The following is an 18,834-nucleotide window of genomic DNA, read 5'->3' as shown; positions in this document are numbered from 1 at the left end:
ATCTGGTTCTTCCTGACTGATAACTCTTCTTTGGATCTGGGCGATGCGCTGCAGTGCGCTGCTGACATCTAGTGGCCGTTTTTAACACGACTCGTTTTTCCTTCAGGAGGTTGCAATGATGTTCTCTTAGGACATGTTACTAATATATTGGGTAATTAAATAAGATTGTAGATACTCTATTGTATTATTGATTGGTTTAATGGTTTATTTTTCAATCCATCTATAAATACAATCACAAACTTCAACAACTACAAAGATTATGATCAATCACAGCTGCAAAAGCCCAATTTCCCTGTGCATTTATTGTAAAGAATGTATAATTATGTTGTCACTGATTGTACAACAACATATAATTGTTTTTATTAATATTATTATGTCATCTCTTTGCTGACTAGTTCGTACATTTCACTAACATGTAAAAACATGCATTTTAAAGAAAAGTTGTCTCCCTCCCTTGTCTGCGTAACCTTGGTAACCACTAACAACATCACCATGACTACTGGTTAAATGAAGGGACTGCAGAACCAAATCTGAAGGGATCTGGAATAAAGTGTCGTCATATCATAAAATTCGATGACGAAATAAACTGGAGTTGGGAAAAAAAGGGGGTCGCTACATTAGGGATGTCCTCTACATCTCGCCCCGTTAAAGTCAGCTATAGGAACCGAAGCAGCCAGCCAAGTGGGCCCGTGGATTCCCTTAAGGAACTGCAGGTAAGAGCAACTGCAAGCCGTGCAAATATTTATTTTTTTTCCTCGAAGGAATTAGTGCGTTTTTCCAATGAAATGTTTGCAAAACACTAACTTTAATATTAGCTTTGCAGCAGTGATTTAAGAATGATGCATCGTGCATTGCCGTAGTTAGTCCACTAGGTTGCAGCATGTCTACAGTATACGATATATATCGTCTATTGGCTTGACAATGGGTGCGTGGAAAGGAACACAGACATGATGAAATGCCACTCTATGGCCAATTTGAGTGAGATGTATAACACCCCAGACCCATCTTTCCTAGCTTGAATATATATAAATATGGATTTTTAAAAATATTTTAATAGAAACCAAGAACAAACATACATTAATGTACAAATATTAAAATGGAAAACAACAGGGTAAGCATCTGTTAAGATTTTCAGATAACTATACAAATATATTCTATAATATGCCATGCCGTACAATAACAACACAACAGGCTGTCAGTGGTCAGAGAAAGAGAGAGAGAGAGAAAAAAAAACATAAGTGGTATGTGAGTATTAGTCAAAGGACCAGCCAAAAAAAGTGATTTATAGTCTGGAAGATACAGTACATGGTTAATCTCCAAATATCTTTTTCAGTGTGTGGAACCTCAGAGAAAGCCTCTCTAACTCCCTCTCTCTGTAGCTCTCTTAGATCTCATCACATGTATAATTCACAGCCAGTCTCCTGTTTCACGGTAGCTCACAAGATGACAGTTCAATACAGAAAAAAATAAGAAATAAATCGGTCATAGTGTACTGAATAAATGATAGTATAACTGTTTTTAAATGCAATGTTTCGCAATAATTGTTTTCAATAAAAGTCCATCATTTGAATCCATGTGAAGAGAGCTACGCCATTCATTTGCTGAATGTTATGAAAGCATGGAATTTATTATCAATTGGTGGGAGGTTGGTGTGTGTGCATGATTTCTTGCGGGTATTATTCAATTGTGCAAAAAAATACTGTCCTAAGCCCTCACTTCCATCTGAAGGCGCAAAGGAATTTCCCACAGAGAGTTATGAACAATTTGTCGAATGTGAATAAGGGTCAGAGTATATTCTCATTGAATTAATGAAACAGAACAGTTGTTCTTTAATAAATCATGATGGGGATACATTATATATGTACATATTGCTGTATGGCCAAAGTGTACATATGAAATCTCACATGTCCAAAATTATCACAAATGTTGCAATGTCAATGTTAGTCAGTGCCAACTGCAGTAATTGAAGGACGGCAGAAAAAGGTCATACACAGGGATAGGCAAACCGGTCCTCGAGGGCTGCTCTGGTTGCAAGTTTTTGTCCCAACCGATATAGCACAGACAGTTTAACCAATGAGATTTCTGCAGAAAACAAGAAGCACCTTACTGGAATCCACTGATTGCACTTGTAGGACACCAGATTAGTGAAAAGGTGCCCTCTCAATGGGTTGGAATGAAAATCTGCACCCACTGCGGCCCTTTGTGGAGTAGTTTGCCCACCCCTGGTCATACATCATATACATTTTTTATGAGAATTAATTTTTGTGCACCATCAACAAGTAAAATAATAGGTGCATAACTTCAGTATAGTATAGCCGAGCTCACGTGTCAGTTGTCACCCTGGCTAACCTAGCTTTCTTGTGGCCTGAAGAAGGATATTGTACTAGTTGTCACCAATGTTCCCTCTAATTTTTTCTTTGTCTGGGCAGAAAGACAACCTCCCTGAGCACACTGAGTACCAGTGTGAGCAACATCATCATTCCTCGCTATGGGCAAACACCAGTATCACACCTGCCATAAGCAGGTGCATGTCTACTACACATAAATGATTTAGTAATAATAAAATGTAATGATTAATATCTATAAATGGGCGGATGAGTGGTTCGCGCGTCAGCCTCACAGCTCTGGGGTCCTGGGTTCAAATCCAGGTCGGTCCACCTGTGTTTAATTTGCATATTCTCCCAGGGCCTGCGTGGGTTTTCTCTGAGTACTACGTTTTCCTCCCACATCCCAAAAAGATGCATTGTAGGCTGATTGGACACTCTAAAATTGCCCGTAGGTATGGGTTTGAGTGTGCATGTCTGTCCGTCTACTTGTGCCCTGCGATCGGCTGGCCACCGATACAGGGTGTCCCCCGCCCCTGGCCCAAAGTCAGCAGGGATAGGCTCCAGCACCCCAAAACATCTTCATAAATGCCATTAGAATATGCACAAATCCGACTTAAATTTTACCTTGTTTTACACATCTGTCCTCTCACTTCTCGTTCTCGTTCAAATGACTTTTCTGCTGAACGTGTCACTTGAAATAGTCAAGTTTTCATTTATATGCAATATTTTTCCATGATTTTGCTTTGATTTATTTAATAAGGGATAGCACATATTAATGAACATGAATATGCAAGATTGTAGCCGAGGGCTAATTTCCATTTACTGTAGTCCATTGTGTAGGTTGAAGACAAACGATCTCACATACTAGACACGCACGCACGCACACAACCCCCCCCAAAAAGTTGGATTTTATTTTGTGCGCTCCATATGATTTACTGTGCGCGGAGAAGACGAGAGTAGTGCGCAATTGCGCACGCGCACAGTTTAGAGGGAACATTGGTTGTCACTACATTACCATATTGTGTCGGTGCATAAATAAGATCTCTTAGGGTGCTGCGCTTGATCGGTCTTCATCTCCACGCCTACAGCTCCTCATTTCTTCCTCTGTCCCTCCCACACTATTGTGTTGACATGAAAGGTGAGCGCGAGGCCATGATAATTACCTGGTCGGCAGCTGGTCAACCTACACTGCATTATCCTGTTAGCAGGCTCCGTTTAAGAGCAACACGGATCATGTCTGCGTAGCAACCATTCTCACATGGTGAAAAAAGGAAACTAATTGCTCACATAGCCGTTTGTTCTCTGCCTTGTCTTTGTTGGCTGCCCTAATTTTCTCATGTCACTAAAAATGAAGGCAATTAGGAGGGTGGATTGACTTGAAAAGAAATGTCAGTGTGAAAGGGCAACAACGATGCTGCATTCAGAATATCAAAATGAGGTAAGGTTACGCAAGAGTTCTGAAGTTTTAGACATCTTGGGTCAAAATGGGATTATTCTGCCATCAGTGGGAATTATCATTAGCACAGACATATGTATGAAAAAACTAATAATTTGGTTGTCAGGGACTATGTTATCGAGTATGATGAGTATTTGAGATTTAATTTTGACTATTTGCATGACAATTCAAGAGGGAGACGTATCATATGGCAGGGTTTACATTCAGTCAACATAAGGAAACAATGCATCCCTAAATGATAAAACTGCAAAGTAATAATTTACAGTAAATGTTAACATCCAGCAGCAATCACAGATTGCAGGAATCAATCAATACAAACACTGAGAAGTCCACAAAACTCAAAATGTTTACTCTTATTCTCTCTTTACATTGTTATTGTCAAGTGTAAAACCTACAAACAAAACTTCTGTCACTGCACAGTTAAATGTGTCAGATTGCTGTTTGGTCAATATCATAATGGAATATGTGTAAAGTATATTCAGTCACATCATTCAGAACCAATTATATAAAGATGAACTTTTTGGCTTTTCAAAAACAGGAAATTCTATTAATGCCACTTTATACTGCACACATTTGTACTTGCTTGTTTAGAATGTAATGTTTTTAAGACAATTTATAACCAAGTAAACAATAGCTATGACATGACAACTAATGTGATTTTTTCCCCATAGTTACGCTTGAAGTTTTTTTTTAACGCCTACAAAATAATAATTTAAGACTACACATCATATATAATTGCATGTGTCCAAGGCTGAGTTACAGAATGAGCTCCCTTACTCAAGTAATTGGATGTGAAAATGACAGTTGCTCTGTCTTCATGTAAATTAGTCACTGAATGCTGATTACAATACAGAGTTCCTCTACAGGGGTGTGAGGTAGAAAAGTGAGTTGTCATGTCTCAGTTGTTTTTGTAAACAACTCTGGAAGCACGGAGTCTCCAAGGTCATCCAGGTAAATAAACAATTACGTTTCAAGTAAAAGACTGACTGCAAAGCAATTTATGTAGTAATAATGACATTGGCAGTAAAATAAATTACCCTGGGGATTGAGTTCAATCCTTTACTGACTACTAATAATGAACCAAAAACACTTTGAGTAAACTTTTAATATACCAGATGGGTCCTCTGGCTACTATGTTTGTGCTAAAAAGTTAGGTCTTTTAGATGTTTTTTAATGGTGCTGTTTTTACCTCAAATTGTGAAAGCTTCTGTTTGCTCATGATTGTTAATCTCACTATTCATTGTCTTTGGGATTTATTTATTTTTACTTTTACCATACCTTATTTTTACGTTGGCATGCTCTGTCTTCTGTATATGTTGTATGAACAACAACAACAACAACAACAACAACAAAACATTAATTGCTCTTCCCGTTAGAGGAATCTCTTACAGACAGCAATGTACATGTAAATTTGATTGTGGCCTCAGCTTGTTTTCACATTCCTACACTGTAGCTCTGTTGTTTGCGAGAAAAGTTAACACAATGAGTGGTGGCTTAGCAACTGAACGAGTGGTGTTTGTTGTTGGTTTTCTTAAGGGTCAGGCAAACAATTGTTAAAAGGTCTTTTTGAGTCATGTCACTCAGTATCCAGCACATTTTTGGTATCATCTGATAGTTGGGCAAGCTTTTTTCAAGTGTTGATATGTGATGAGGCTAGTGGGGAGGCTGCCATTTCAAATCATTTTTATGAATTATATCTGCGGTTTCCTCCCACATCCAAAAAACATGCATGGTAGGCATTTTGTACACTCCAAATTTACCCTAGGTATGAATGTAAGCATGAATGCATTTTTGTGCTCTGTGATTGGCGACCAATTTAGGGAGTAGTCTACCTTTTGCCTCAAGGCCCCATCACCCTACGACCATGACAAGCATAAGCAAAGAAAATAGATGGATTTATATATATGATATGTTTATTCACAGAATCTCTCTGTTAACGTTGTGTTGAGCTGCCTGAGGCATTTGTGCCAGATTAAAAGTTTATAGTTACTGAAAATTCACATTGAAATAAATCTACAGAGGGAATTATTATGTATCAATGATCTTGAAATGTCTCTACATGAGTTTCAGCTTAGAGCAACAGCATTTGCAATCAAGCCAATGCCAAAAGGACAGATATGCTTAGACGCAAAACCATGAGCCTGCTATTCAAATGAATATTAAGTTTGTGTTTGCTTAATGCAGTGGATCTCAAAATGTGTAGTTCCCTTCATGCCCTTTAATTAATACTTCATTCATTATTCTTAACTTCTGATTAGTGATCATCTCGTAGGGACTATACTCAATTTATCTATCATAGGTTTATTAAAAGAAATGCAACCATCTGGAGGGAACTAAATTATCTGTAATTTATAAGCCGCTAGATACCAATAAATTCTTTATGAGACAGGAGCACCATCTTTGAGGATAATTTTCAAAGTGTTATTTGAATATGGCACTTATCTCCGAATTGTTATCGGGCAGAGTTCCCAGAGACAATTTACTTTCTACATATTGCTCACTGGAATATCAGAGGAAATATGTGCTGCGGGATAAGATACATAAATAAAACGAATACAGAGGAGCATTAAGCCTTTTCCCAACTGACCCATGACCTATTTTGAGTACCGGCTGTAAACTTGAGAAACCCCGATAAAGAAGAAGAGAATTCAAAACTCCTATTTATCAGATGCCCATAACCCTCATCTTGACAATAATATATAGTCTGCATCTGTTACACAGCAAAAGTTAAAGGAAGAGCGTGAAGCCAAGCGTGCCCAGCTTGATGGAAGACATGACTATGTTCTCAGCATTGTGGCTTCATGCCTGGGATTGGAAAAGGCTGATGTGGAGGATGCTATGCTGGAGGGAGACCAGGTCTGATCGTGATTAATGTCACTGTTTTTAATAGATGAATTTTATCTTCCATTCAGTTTAGTATGCTCTAAATAAATAATCATATCTGCATGGACAATAAAATGCTTTCATCTCACCTTAGCTTCATCGCATGCAGCTGTTTTTTGTGGCTGAGGGAGTTCTACACCTCATGTTTTACTATCAAGAAACTGGACCGTTGGATGGCGGTATCTATTATTTATTATGACAACTGAATTTTAGTCTTTACATCAGAGGCCGTCTGTTAGATTTAATACTACCTTTCAAACAAATATGTTCTTTTATAAGGTGTCAATGTGTATCTTGCAGGAACATTATCATCATCATCAGCAGCATCCATACAATTACCTCAGTCACTGGGTCAAAATAAGAAGAAGAAAGTCTTTTTGACTGATGGGAGGGATGTAGCACTGACCGGAATATGCGTCTTTTTCACCAGAACTAACGCTTCCAAAGGGATCACTTCTGAAAACATACACACAGTAAGGACATTTGAATTAAGTCCAGAAAATCTCAATTTTTCCCCAACTTGAGTCACACCTTTCTTTGTAAATTTGTATCACTCATGTAAATCTTAGACTAAATTCCCTCTCACTAAGTTTTATGGTTTCTGTCAGATGAGAGAGACAGATTTTTAATCCTCCCACATAAGAGAGGAAAATTACTTTGAATGATAAACATTGTCTGGGTGATGAAGCAATTTTTTTTTCTCAAAGGAAGCATCTGAAATCTATTTTTATGAAAGCTTACTTTAGTATGACAGGCTCTTACTGAGGTCCAATGACTCAATAGTGTGATTTGTGCTTTATTTAGATTACTGCAGCCACCATCATTGTTAATTATTTAGACTCATTTTGCAAGGTTGTATAATATTGTAAAATAGAAACAAAATAGACATATACGCTTCTCCCCACATTACAAGTTGTAATAGGGTAAATAATTTGAATTAGCAGCATCAAATATTACCTTCATTTTAAATGTGTAACATCTAGTGTATTATGTAACGCGTATGATAATTCCTAGGAAGTCAATTTCAATATGTTGGACACCTCTGAAGGGGGTTTGTTAAAAAGTGTGGAGCAACTGCTCTCTGAAGTCTTCATACCGACACTGACAACGATGAACCATGGCTGGGGAGATCTCGCCAGCCCTCAGGCCCAAACAGTTAAAAAGGAATTTATCTCATCTTTGGAAAACTTTGTAACCGTATTGGCTGGGGCACAGGAGAGTCTGCAAGAAAAGGTATTCTAGGTTACATGTACTATAGCACTCAATATATTGACAAAGTAAACTTAAACACAACAAGCATTTGGACAGACAGAAACACTGAGATTTCTGTTTATTTTATCAATAGTTCAACAGTATTCCTTTAGCATATCAACATTTCGGTAGTACAGTCATTAATGAATGCAGCATGCATGTAATTTGACCATGTCATTGTGTGTATATGTCCAGGTTACTTTGAAACCATGTGACACATTTGACGTGAAGGTTCTCAAAGGACCATCAGACTATATGGATGCAGCCAATAACACAGATACCATAGAAAAGGCAGAAGGTTGCATGAAAGTCTGGATTAAACAGATTGAACGGGTAAGAACCCTTGTGTCAACTATGTCGTTAACGCCACTTATATTAATGCTATTCTTCCAAGAGTTTATAGGATTTTAAATTATGCATTTCTATTAAGTAAAATAAGACTTTCCATGCATTCACCATTAATTTGGGTAAAAGTTTAGTTCCAAAAAGTTTTTTTATTTTTTATAGTTGCTTTACATATGATGTTGTACTTTAGGTATTAGCTGAGAGTGACCAGCTGAGAAAAGAAGCCGAAGACCTTGGCCCAAGAGCTGAGCTGGAACATTGGAAAAAACGAATGTCTCGCTTTAACTACTTACTGGATCAACTTAAAAGCCCTGATGTAAAGGCCATATTGGGTGTGCTCTTAATGGCTAAATCAAAAATCATTAAGGTAAGGAATCAATTACATACAAATGACATTGTGTTACCCTTTAAACTCAATACTAATGATTGTTTTTTTTTAAGTTGTGGCGAGAACTGGACACCAGGATCACGGAATCAGCCAATGAAGCTAAAGATAATGTCAAGTATCTCTACAGCTTGGAAAAGTATTGTGATCCTCTTTACAACTGTGATCCTGTAAGTTAACTCTTTTCATTAACCTAAAATGAGACCTTCAATTATTATTTTTTGGGCAGTAAGAATAGGCACAATTTTACATATACATTATTATTCATGTTTACTTGTGGTGGAAATTAAGTTTAATATGCGATTGCTTCCCTTGTTATCAGGTATCAATGGTGGATGCCATACCAGGTCTTATAAATGCTATAGGAATGATTCACAGAATCTCTCGATACTATAATACATCAGAAAAGATTACATCACTCTTTGTCAAGGTAAAAAAAATACATTATACAAAACATATTTTCTTTATTGTTGATTCTAGTGGTACCATTATTTTTAACAATTGTGAAATATATGTTTTAATTGAAATTGCATAGGGATGTTTTAGCAATGTAGCCCAAGATTTTACATATATATTTTTTATAGGTAACAAATCAAATGATAACAGCCTGCAAACTCTACATCACAAACAATGGTGAAAATTCAATTTGGGATCAGCCACAAAATATAGTGGAAGAAAAAATCAAAGCAGCCATCCACTTAAACAAGGTAGTGATCTCAACCTTTTTTCCCCATAAACAAAGAAATATCCCTGAAGTGTTTGGTGTTTCACATTTTGCATTTCTTCAGGAGTATCAGCATTGTTTTCATAAGACTAAGGCAAAGCTAGAGCAGACTCCTACGGAAAGACAATTTGACTTCAGTGAGATGTACATTTTCGGAAAATTCGACACGTTCCAGCGACGACTCAAAAAGATCCTTGAAATGTTAGCTACCATCTCTACCTACTCGGCCCTTCAAGATGCAAAAATAGAGGGGCTTGAGATGGTCGCCACCAGGTTTCAAGTAAGATGAGATGCTACTTTAAATGACTTCCAAGCAAAATGTCAACTTTGTACAGGTTGTTTAACTATTTGGTAGAAAAAGCATTATTAATGAGAGGTGACCTTGCATTATTATATTTAACATTATTTATTAATTTTCTTTTAGCCTTTTTTGTCTACCTTACAAACCAATTTGTTGTGTTACTTATAAAAGTGAGTGGAAATGAACTTTACTTGATTAAACTCGTGCTAATCTCAAATGAGTATTTTTTTTCAATCTAGTTTTGCATCTAAAAGTCATTATAGACATGATTACTTTTTAGAAAGTTTATAATTGGAGGCTTGTTAGCTGAAAAATAATGTCCTGGCTACTATTATTTATTATATTCTATCTTTAACATTTTAACCAAAATAATATTTTTTTCCCATGTACTTGCTTTGATGGGTGAACAAGACTAAAGAAATGCAGGCAAAATGGGAGGTAAGGATGGCCATTTTGATTCGACAGAAGGAAAAAAAACTATGATTTTGATGGGGCTTGTCATTTGCCAGGCAATAATGCTGAGCATGAAGACAAAACATTACAGCTTCCTTGACCAGAGAAGAACTGACTTTGATGTGGACTATGAGGAATTCTGTAAAAGCACCAATGAACTCCATGTATGTTTCAATATTAACCTGTCCTTATTTTGACTACTATTTCAGTGATTCAATTGAAACACCTTTTGGCCTCCTTTTTTTTTAGGAGCAGCTAATCAATTTTATGGATTGCACTTTCTCCAACATTCACACTACTGAACAAGGTCTTGATGTGCTTAAAAGATTTGAAAGGTGGTCCACTGTTTGACTCCCTTGTCATTCCCTGTTGTTATCACACTATTTGAGTTAAGAACTGACTTGTATGAGGATTAATTGACATATTTAATCTTGTTTTTCTAATTTATTCAATAGACTGGGTATACCCAACCTTGGGATTGATGAGAAGTACCAGCATGTTCTCAAGAGCTACGGCCGGGACATTGAAATGGTGTCTAATCTCTACATGAAGCAAAAATTAGACCCCCCGATTGGTCGAGATTTGCCTCCGGTCTCTGGCCGGATCATGTGGGCTCGACAGCTGTATAGCAGAATTCAGGGTCCCATGGATCTGTTTCAAAAGGTTCATTCTACAAATAATTTCAAATATCAACTATATTATTAGCATATGTAAGATATCAATGTGATAATTTGATCCTTTTTTAATCTGGATAGCACACTGGGGTCCTTTCCATACCAGAGGCTAAGAAGATCATCAGGAATTATAACAGGGTAGCGACAGTTTTGCTTGAATATGAGATACTTTACCACCAAAGCTGGATGAAAAAGGTAAAATGTGGAAGAAGCACATTTTTTTGGCACATGAAAACGATCATCATCCTTTTTTAATCAGGTTGAGGATGCCAGGTCAGGATTAAAGTCCTCTTTGCTGATCCGATCAACGGAGACTGGAGAGCTGTTTGTGAATTTGGACCCAGAGATTATGACACAGATCAGAGAGGCAAACTGCATGAGCAGGAATAATTTGGAGGTCCCGCCGTTTGCTGCTCTGCTGCAGCGTCAACAGGACAGCTTTAAAAAGAACATAAACAATTTACAGGTTGCTATCAACCCACATACATTGAAAATAGACAATAATAGACAATAATGCTGTGATACTCAGTGTGAGTAAATATAATATACTGAGTTAACCTTTGTGATTGCAGTTCATGTTGAGTGAGAATGCGAGAGTGCGCGGGAAGATTCAGAGTGCCTTTGAACCACTGGCCATGCCACATGTAGTTAAGGTAAGGTATATCCTTGCCAAATATGGAAAAATGAATAACTTCACATCAAGTCAGGTCAGGTCAAAAGTATAACTGTATTTATTGGACAGGGACAAACCCATGTTAAATAATCTAAAGTGACACCCAAAATGTTGTTATTGTGAAAAATGTTTTTTATATTAAAAAAACATTAAATAAATAATTTAAAAATGACTAATGACAAGTGTACATACACCTGTATGATTGGAGGAAAAAAATGTCAGGGGAAAATTTAAAGTTCCGTTTCTCATTTAAAGTAGTGATTGTTGTTTTGTTTTGTTTTTCATTTAGTATTTGAAACCATTCTTAAGTTGCCTGATTATAACAAGGAAGCCACTGAGTAAACTATGCTATATAATTACAATGTGTATTATTTATTCATTGATATTTGACAGGTGGATGAGGCAATACAACCAGGTTTGACCTCCCTGACCTGGACATCAATGAACATAGACAAGTACCTTAGTAACATTGAAAAATCTTTGGGTAAGTTACAATAACAAAATCACGTAAGATTGAGTCCTTGATTTTTCTAAGCAATTAGTTATTTTACAACTCATCATAATAAAATAAAGTTATCATGCTACCATGTGCATTTTTTTACAATATGTAGGGTCATTCACAATTAATATTATGGATATATTATTCTTCAATATTATATGCACTATATTACTTAATATTATATCTTGCATTTGGTTGCTGCTGCAATGCCTGTCAATCCACACTCTCCAGGCTTCCTGTTCCACTATTGGTCATCATTTTGTCCATCTGCTTATTGCTACCCTTTCACCTGCAGAGCATTTGGAGCTGTTGATAGACAGAGTAAATGACCTGGTAGAGTTCAGGATTGATGCAGTGCTGCAAGAAATGAGCACAAGCACCCTGTGCATTCTCCCAGAAGATGAACCAGTTACCTGTCAGGACTTTGTCACGTCCACAAGGGTAAATGCATTAGTTGTGGCATATAAAATTTACAGGTGTTTTAGGCTTACATATAAAATATAAAATGATTTAAATGCTTTTTTTCTTCTTTTGTTGAGTGATATACAATAGACATGATTGATGATGATTTTTTTAGTGTTGGCAGAGCTCAGTTTATACATTCTATTATTTTAATAGTAATAGTTCCAAATTTTTGTTCTAAAAAATTAACTGGTTTATCAATCAAAATCTCTTAATTGACATCAAAATGAGTGCGTTCTCAAAAATCTACAGTCAATCAACGCACGCTCCATTTAGTTCATGTGCTACCAAAATATGAACTACATCAATTTTGGTTCATTGAAATCCTTCATATTCACGGCTGGATATTGTACATACACAATAAAGTAAAAGTAGTTAATATATTGACTAGAGATGAGCTAAAGAACTGTACTCTACAGTTAGACTTCTGCTTGTTGAGAATTAAATGGAAGGAAATGCACTGAATGAATAACTGAGCCAATGAGCCCCAATCCATAGCATATCCTTAAGAGCTGAAGTTGGACTGAAATTCTGTGTGCCCTCTTGTGTGGTTACTTTGTGTGTATAGGACTTGTGTATAAAGCAAGCTCAGAGCCTGCACACAAAGAGTCTGCAGGTTGAGGAAGCTGCTAATGAACTGATCAACATGCTGCTGGAGTTTAACCACAATCAAAGAGATGAGGGTGAAAAGATCGAAGAAGAAAGCTGCCCTCCAAGGAAAACAGAAGAAACTACCAACAGGGAAGGTATTACCATGTTATCTATTAAAAATAGTAATGCACAATATGATGTTAAAAAAGCTGTATGAACAGCTACTCAGTTGGCATCTGTGGTCTCTTGTTGGGTGCTACTTTTTCAAACCATGAAAATGTATCGGCATTCAAAGATTAGTTGAGCAATTTGTTAATACAGCTAATCAGAGATAATTTCACAGGGACATATTTTGTCCTTGTAAAATGTATAGTTTTTTTAAGAAACCAGTAAATAATTGTAAAACTGGTGACTATATTATTTGAATGTTGTGGGCATCTTAGAAGCCCATTCCTTCTCTAGAAGCACCTTGTTACCTTCAGCCAGTGTTGTTGGGTCTTCCCCCTTGGTGAGGAGGAAGAAGAAGAAGGACCTGATGCAAGCGATGGAGGTAGAAGCCCAGGAATTACTCTCATATTTTAACTACCAGAATGTAGATGCTTTGCTCAGACTGATACGCAACACATTGGAGATGCTGCGCAAGCGAATCCAGACCTCCCTACTTGGCCATTTCATAGGTGGGATCCATCTTACTACACATTTATTCTTACTCTAAATTCTCTCTAAACTAGTGATCTAAAAATGCCACTGTGTTAATCTGTCAAATTGCCCTAATGAGAAACTCAACTGTCTTTAAGGTGAAAATGATTCACCCAGACGTGGGAAGAGCAACAGCCAGCCGGCCATCTTTAGAGTTAACGTGACCCTTTCCATCCCAAATATTGCTATCATTCCCACTCTGGAGGATATACAGCAGGGATTGAATCGAGCAGTAGAGTATGTGGTTAGTGTTAGCAAAGGCATCGGCCAGTGGAACAAAGAAAGGATCTCCACGGTGTGTATTTTTTGAACCAGTGTCTTATATCTCATGAAGCAAATGATCATGCAGTTCACAATTTGATCAAGACATGTTCAAAAATCAATTTAAAAATTTTTTTGCAGAGAAAAATGAATGAAAGGCGAATAGCAGCTTTGAAGCCAGAAAGTTTGGAAAGTGAATCTGAGGATCAAACAAGACGTCAGAGCCTTGCTGGTATAGAAAAGAAATCAAGTCATTAATTTCTCTGACTGTGAATTGAAGTATGGTTGTCTCTTCAACAATTGTGTCATATAATTTTGTGCCACATTTTAAACTTCACACCTTTTTAGATGGCAGCATGTCAGACATATCAGCAAATGTGAACCAAGCGACTCCTTTCCAAGACACAAACTACTACAAGAGTGTTTCTGAAAACAAAGAGATTGCTAAACTGATTTCTGTCCTTGGCACGTCAATTGTCTCCAATAGAAAGGTATTTTCAGCTCAACATCTGGAGATAAACCAGACCTGCGAGCTTTTTTGAGATTTGGTATAGTTATTTGACAGATTTTTGCTTTTATTTATTGATTTTTAGCTTAAACCCATGATATGAGCACTGTTTGGTGTAAATGAATTTAATTTAACTCACTTTAAAATTGCAGAACTTAAACATACAACACAGATAAAGAAATATAGAAGAATCACTCTAAAAAGAGACTTTGTTTAATGGCACTCCCAGTTTACTATCAAACTCAGACATCGCTCATTGGTCTGGCATCTCTTTTTAATACCTTTTGAACTTCCATTTAATTTAGGCGATTACAATAGGCAACAAATACTGATGTCACTATATTATCATTATACTTTCAATTTTGATACTTGGTTGTGCAGGAAGTGATGCAAGCACTAGATCATTTCAGCTGTTACCATCACATTTGGAGAAAGGACCGTGATGACACCATGAAAAAGTATGAACATCTATTGGGAATACAATCATTTAAATCACAGATAAACTATTTCATAAAAATAACTGTGCCCCCCACCCCATAGGTTTCTTACGGATAGTCCATTACTGTCAGAGTTTGAGAGTCAGATTCTCTACTATCGAGACTTGCAACTGGAAATAAATTCAGAACCTGAATTCATCACTGTTGGGGCATTGGCTCTATTTACAGGTTAGGTTACAAAGATAATCACACTAATTATATTCCAATTAACCAATCAAATAACCAGTTTTGTTGTCTCTTCTACCAGTGGATTTGAAGATGTCTCTAACTGCTGAAACAAAGAACTGGATGGTGGATTACGGGCTGTACTGCAACAGAAAGTATCGTTCAGAAATGGACCAGATCTTCAATTTCGTAGATGAAACAGGAAAGAAACTAAATCATCAGATTAAAGATCTGGATGACATTCGCATTGCCATGACAGCGTTCAAGGAAATCAGAGACAGCCAAATATCTATTGACTTTCAAGTTGGTCCCATTGAGGTAAAGTCAAAACACCACACATACGCAAATTGATATAAAATAAATGTGTGGTATACTGTACGTTGAATGGTGGAAGAGAATATGTAGCTCAAACAGCTTCTTCTCTTTATATTTTTTGAAATTACTGAGGGAATTTTAAACGCAACCATATGAAAGAACGTACATCTTTTTAGACAAGGTAGCTTAACTTGACAATGTTGAGTTCAGGGTTCCTTACTTAGGAAATCATGTTTCCATGAAAAGCCAACTCCTCTGTGTCTTGCAGGAGTCTTATGCCATGCTCAACAAGTATGACATCTCAGTTGCCAAAGAAGAGGCAGAAAAAGTTGACACACTTCGCTATATGTGGGAGAAGTTGCTGCTCCGGAGCACAGAGGTACAGAATGAACTGATTGCTCTGCAGCCGAAATTTAGAGGGGAACTTTTCACCAACATGAAAATATTCGTGGAAGACTGTCAGCAATTTTACATGGACTATGACAAGGTAGAATGATATACCTTCAAAATAATATACAGCATGTATGATAGTCATACTCAAATTGGACTTTTCTCCCCTTCCTATGACAGGATGGTCCAATGGTGTTGGGATTAGCTCCTCAGGATGCCAGTGACAGACTTGTCATGTACCAGGTACATGAAATTATATTCCTTAAAAATCAAAGTATATAGTCATTGACAATTAAGGATGATTAAATTGCCATTGTGCTTCCTACCTCCTCTTAGAATCGATTTGATAACCTGTTCAGAAAATACATCACCTACACAGGTGGCGAGGAGCTGTTTGGACTTCCTGTCACCCAGCATCCTCAGCTTTTAGAAATTAGAAAGGAGCTATCTCTACTTCAAAAGTTGTACAGCCTCTACAACAACGTCATTGAAACTGTTAATGGGTACAATGACGTCCTTTGGGCTGACTTGCACATTGAGAAAATCAATAATGATCTACTGGACTTTCAAACAAGGTGAGAAAAGTAAATGGCTGTAGGAATTGCATAAAACTATCATAGCCTCGCATAACTATAACCTAACCCCGCATATCATAAGTTATACTTTCACATCCTAATGAGATGCAATTGAAACAATTCTGTTAAAAATTGATTAATGTTCCACACTGGTTCACAATGCCTCAACTACCCATTGGATGCCAACAATAGAAAGTCAGACATCAAATAAAGGTGACCCTGCAGAGCTGTAGTGGCACAATGTAATATGTGGTCCACTATTTAGCTGAGATGTGGCCTGAAACAAAGGGGAAAATGGCACACATATTGTACTTTATATCTTATTGTTTATTTTTTGTTTTAAATCTCTAGATGTCGTAAACTGCCTCGGGCTCTTAAGGAATGGCAAGCCTTCCTGGAGCTGAAAAAAATAATAGACGAGTATAATGAGTGCTGCCCTCTGTTGGAACTCATGGCCAACAAAGCAATGATGATGCGGCACTGGAAGAGAATTACAGAGGTTGTTGAGACTATATGGTGAAGTAGCCACATTATTGTTGTGAATAATGTACCATTTGTCTGGTTTTGTGAGCAGGTGACAGGAACTACATTTGAGGTTGAGACTGATACTTTCAAATTACGTAGTATAATGGAGACTCCTCTTCTCAAGTACAAAGAGGAGATTGAGGTAAATTATAATGGTTTGGTTCAAGATATTACGTACACTTTTTGTTGGGCTAATGAAGACTGAAATACAAATGGAGCATGTTGTGTGAATTTTTAAAAGATTAAGTGTCCTTATGTGCATTCAATCATGTTGGTTGCATGGTTGTTCAATGCAGGATATTTGCATCAGTGCAGTGAAAGAGAGGGACATTGAGCAGAAGCTGAAGCAAGTTATCATAGAGTGGGACAATAAAATGTTTACATTTGCAAATTTTAAAACCCGTGGGGAGCTCTTACTGAGAGGAGACAGCACATCAGAGATCATTGCCAACATGGAGGACAGCCTAATGGTGTTAGGATCGCTTATGAGCAACAGGTATGGCTTGATCACTTGTCAACTTTTTTAGATGTTGGAGTCAGCATAGCAATATTTCTTCCTGCCCAGATACAACACACCATTTAAATCCCAGATTCAGAAGTGGGTTCTGAATCTGTCCAACACCACAGATGTAATAGAAAACTGGATGACTGTCCAGAATCTATGGATCTACCTGGAAGCTGTGTTTGTGGGGGGAGACATTGCCAAACAGCTCCCAAAGGTAATCCAATAGATCACTTTTGCCAAAGCTGCAGTTGAAATGAAATGTTATTAAAATTACACAATGGAACTCATTCCTCACACCTTTGTGTAATTAGTCTTAGAAGCCTACTTGTGAATATACATTTGACTCATGTATACAAGAGTTAATAATCAAGACTTAAATACTAGTCTCTAAAGCTCATTCCTTCCTTGCCCACTAGGAAGCAAAGCGTTTTTCTAATATCGACAAATCATGGGTTAAAATCATGACACGGGCCCATGACATGCCCAATGTGATCCAGTCATGTGTCGGAGATGAGACCATGGGGCAGCTACTTCCTCACCTAATGGAGCAGCTTGAGATTTGCCAGAAATCTCTGACAGGGTACAAGACCCATATTACCAACTCTATACTCAAACTGTTTTGGTATTTTAGTGTATATAGTTGTCTAAGTCTACACATTACATGTTACAACAGATATTTGGAAAAGAAACGTCTGCTCTTTCCTCGATTCTTCTTTGTCTCCGACCCTGCCCTGCTTGAGATCCTGGGTCAAGCTTCGGACTCCCACACTATCCAAGCCCACCTTCTTAATGTCTTTGACAACATTAAAACTGTCAGATTCCATGACAAGGTGAAATTCTTGCGAAATTTACAATGTAAAACATGACGGTATGTGCATTATACCTTAAATCAATACTGAAATGGTTCATTCTTCACAAACAAGCTCTCCTTATGTTTTTTTTGTCATTTCAAGAGAATGAAATGTATATCATTTTTACGTCTTCTCAAGGTATATGACCGCATCCTGTCTGTATCATCCCGGGAGGGGGAAACTATGGAGCTGGATCAACCAGTCACAGCAGAGGGAAATGTTGAAGTTTGGCTCAATGCTCTCCTAAAGGAATCCCAAAGGTCTTTACTTATGATCATCCGGCAGGCTGTCCTGGCTGTCCAGGAACCTGGCTTCCAACTTATTGAGTTCCTCAATGCTTTTCTAGCTCAAGTGAGTCAGACAAAGATTTGGATCACATACCATTAATTAAAGGGACTTAATAAATACTTTATTTATACTCATGTTATTATTTTAGGGAAGGCACAGAAAGAACTACCATAATTTACTGTCGGGAAATATAAAGAGAGAGAAGATGGCTATAATTTAAGGGGAATGTAT

At 37.3% G+C, this 18,834-nt stretch overlaps 1 protein-coding gene across 4 annotated transcripts in view; it reads left to right on the top strand.

The window, feature by feature from the left end:
* Positions 1-623: 623 nt before the first annotated feature.
* Positions 624-18,834, top strand: part of dnah5 (dynein, axonemal, heavy chain 5) — a 57,374-nt gene continuing 39,163 nt past the window's right edge. The window contains exons 1-39 of one of the 4 annotated variants that reach the window (XM_077599345.1): positions 624-713; positions 6,505-6,639; positions 6,761-6,845; positions 6,988-7,139; positions 7,681-7,899; positions 8,113-8,250; positions 8,453-8,629; positions 8,704-8,817; positions 8,970-9,077; positions 9,232-9,354; positions 9,436-9,651; positions 10,084-10,110; positions 10,182-10,289; positions 10,375-10,460; positions 10,581-10,788; positions 10,881-10,994; positions 11,059-11,265; positions 11,372-11,452; positions 11,866-11,956; positions 12,267-12,412; positions 13,002-13,179; positions 13,415-13,432; positions 13,468-13,701; positions 13,822-14,018; positions 14,126-14,199; positions 14,313-14,475; positions 14,874-14,950; positions 15,033-15,157; positions 15,237-15,472; positions 15,738-15,956; positions 16,040-16,102; positions 16,196-16,434; positions 16,786-16,933; positions 17,009-17,101; positions 17,256-17,455; positions 17,525-17,678; positions 17,881-18,044; positions 18,138-18,294; positions 18,454-18,666. In XM_077599345.1, coding sequence (XP_077455471.1) covers positions 624-713; positions 6,505-6,639; positions 6,761-6,845; positions 6,988-7,139; positions 7,681-7,899; positions 8,113-8,250; positions 8,453-8,629; positions 8,704-8,817; positions 8,970-9,077; positions 9,232-9,354; positions 9,436-9,651; positions 10,084-10,110; positions 10,182-10,289; positions 10,375-10,460; positions 10,581-10,788; positions 10,881-10,994; positions 11,059-11,265; positions 11,372-11,452; positions 11,866-11,956; positions 12,267-12,412; positions 13,002-13,179; positions 13,415-13,432; positions 13,468-13,701; positions 13,822-14,018; positions 14,126-14,199; positions 14,313-14,475; positions 14,874-14,950; positions 15,033-15,157; positions 15,237-15,472; positions 15,738-15,956; positions 16,040-16,102; positions 16,196-16,434; positions 16,786-16,933; positions 17,009-17,101; positions 17,256-17,455; positions 17,525-17,678; positions 17,881-18,044; positions 18,138-18,294; positions 18,454-18,666 — 5,577 coding nt within the window. Of the gene's footprint in view, positions 714-6,504; positions 6,640-6,760; positions 6,846-6,966; positions 7,140-7,680; positions 7,900-8,112; positions 8,251-8,452; positions 8,630-8,703; positions 8,818-8,969; positions 9,078-9,231; positions 9,355-9,435; positions 9,652-10,083; positions 10,111-10,181; positions 10,290-10,374; positions 10,461-10,580; positions 10,789-10,880; positions 10,995-11,058; positions 11,266-11,371; positions 11,453-11,865; positions 11,957-12,266; positions 12,413-13,001; positions 13,180-13,353; positions 13,385-13,414; positions 13,433-13,467; positions 13,702-13,821; positions 14,019-14,125; positions 14,217-14,312; positions 14,476-14,873; positions 14,951-15,032; positions 15,158-15,236; positions 15,473-15,737; positions 15,957-16,039; positions 16,103-16,195; positions 16,435-16,785; positions 16,934-17,008; positions 17,102-17,255; positions 17,456-17,524; positions 17,679-17,880; positions 18,045-18,137; positions 18,295-18,453; positions 18,667-18,834 lie in introns of all 4 variants that reach the window. The other 3 variants (XM_077599347.1, XM_077599344.1, XM_077599346.1) reach the window with 3 other exon arrangements.

Source organism: Stigmatopora argus, chromosome 4 (genome assembly GCF_051989625.1).
Source record: "Stigmatopora argus isolate UIUO_Sarg chromosome 4, RoL_Sarg_1.0, whole genome shotgun sequence".
Classification (NCBI taxonomy): Eukaryota; Metazoa; Chordata; class Actinopteri; order Syngnathiformes; family Syngnathidae; genus Stigmatopora; species Stigmatopora argus.
This window is presented reverse-complemented; position numbering and strand designations above follow the sequence as displayed.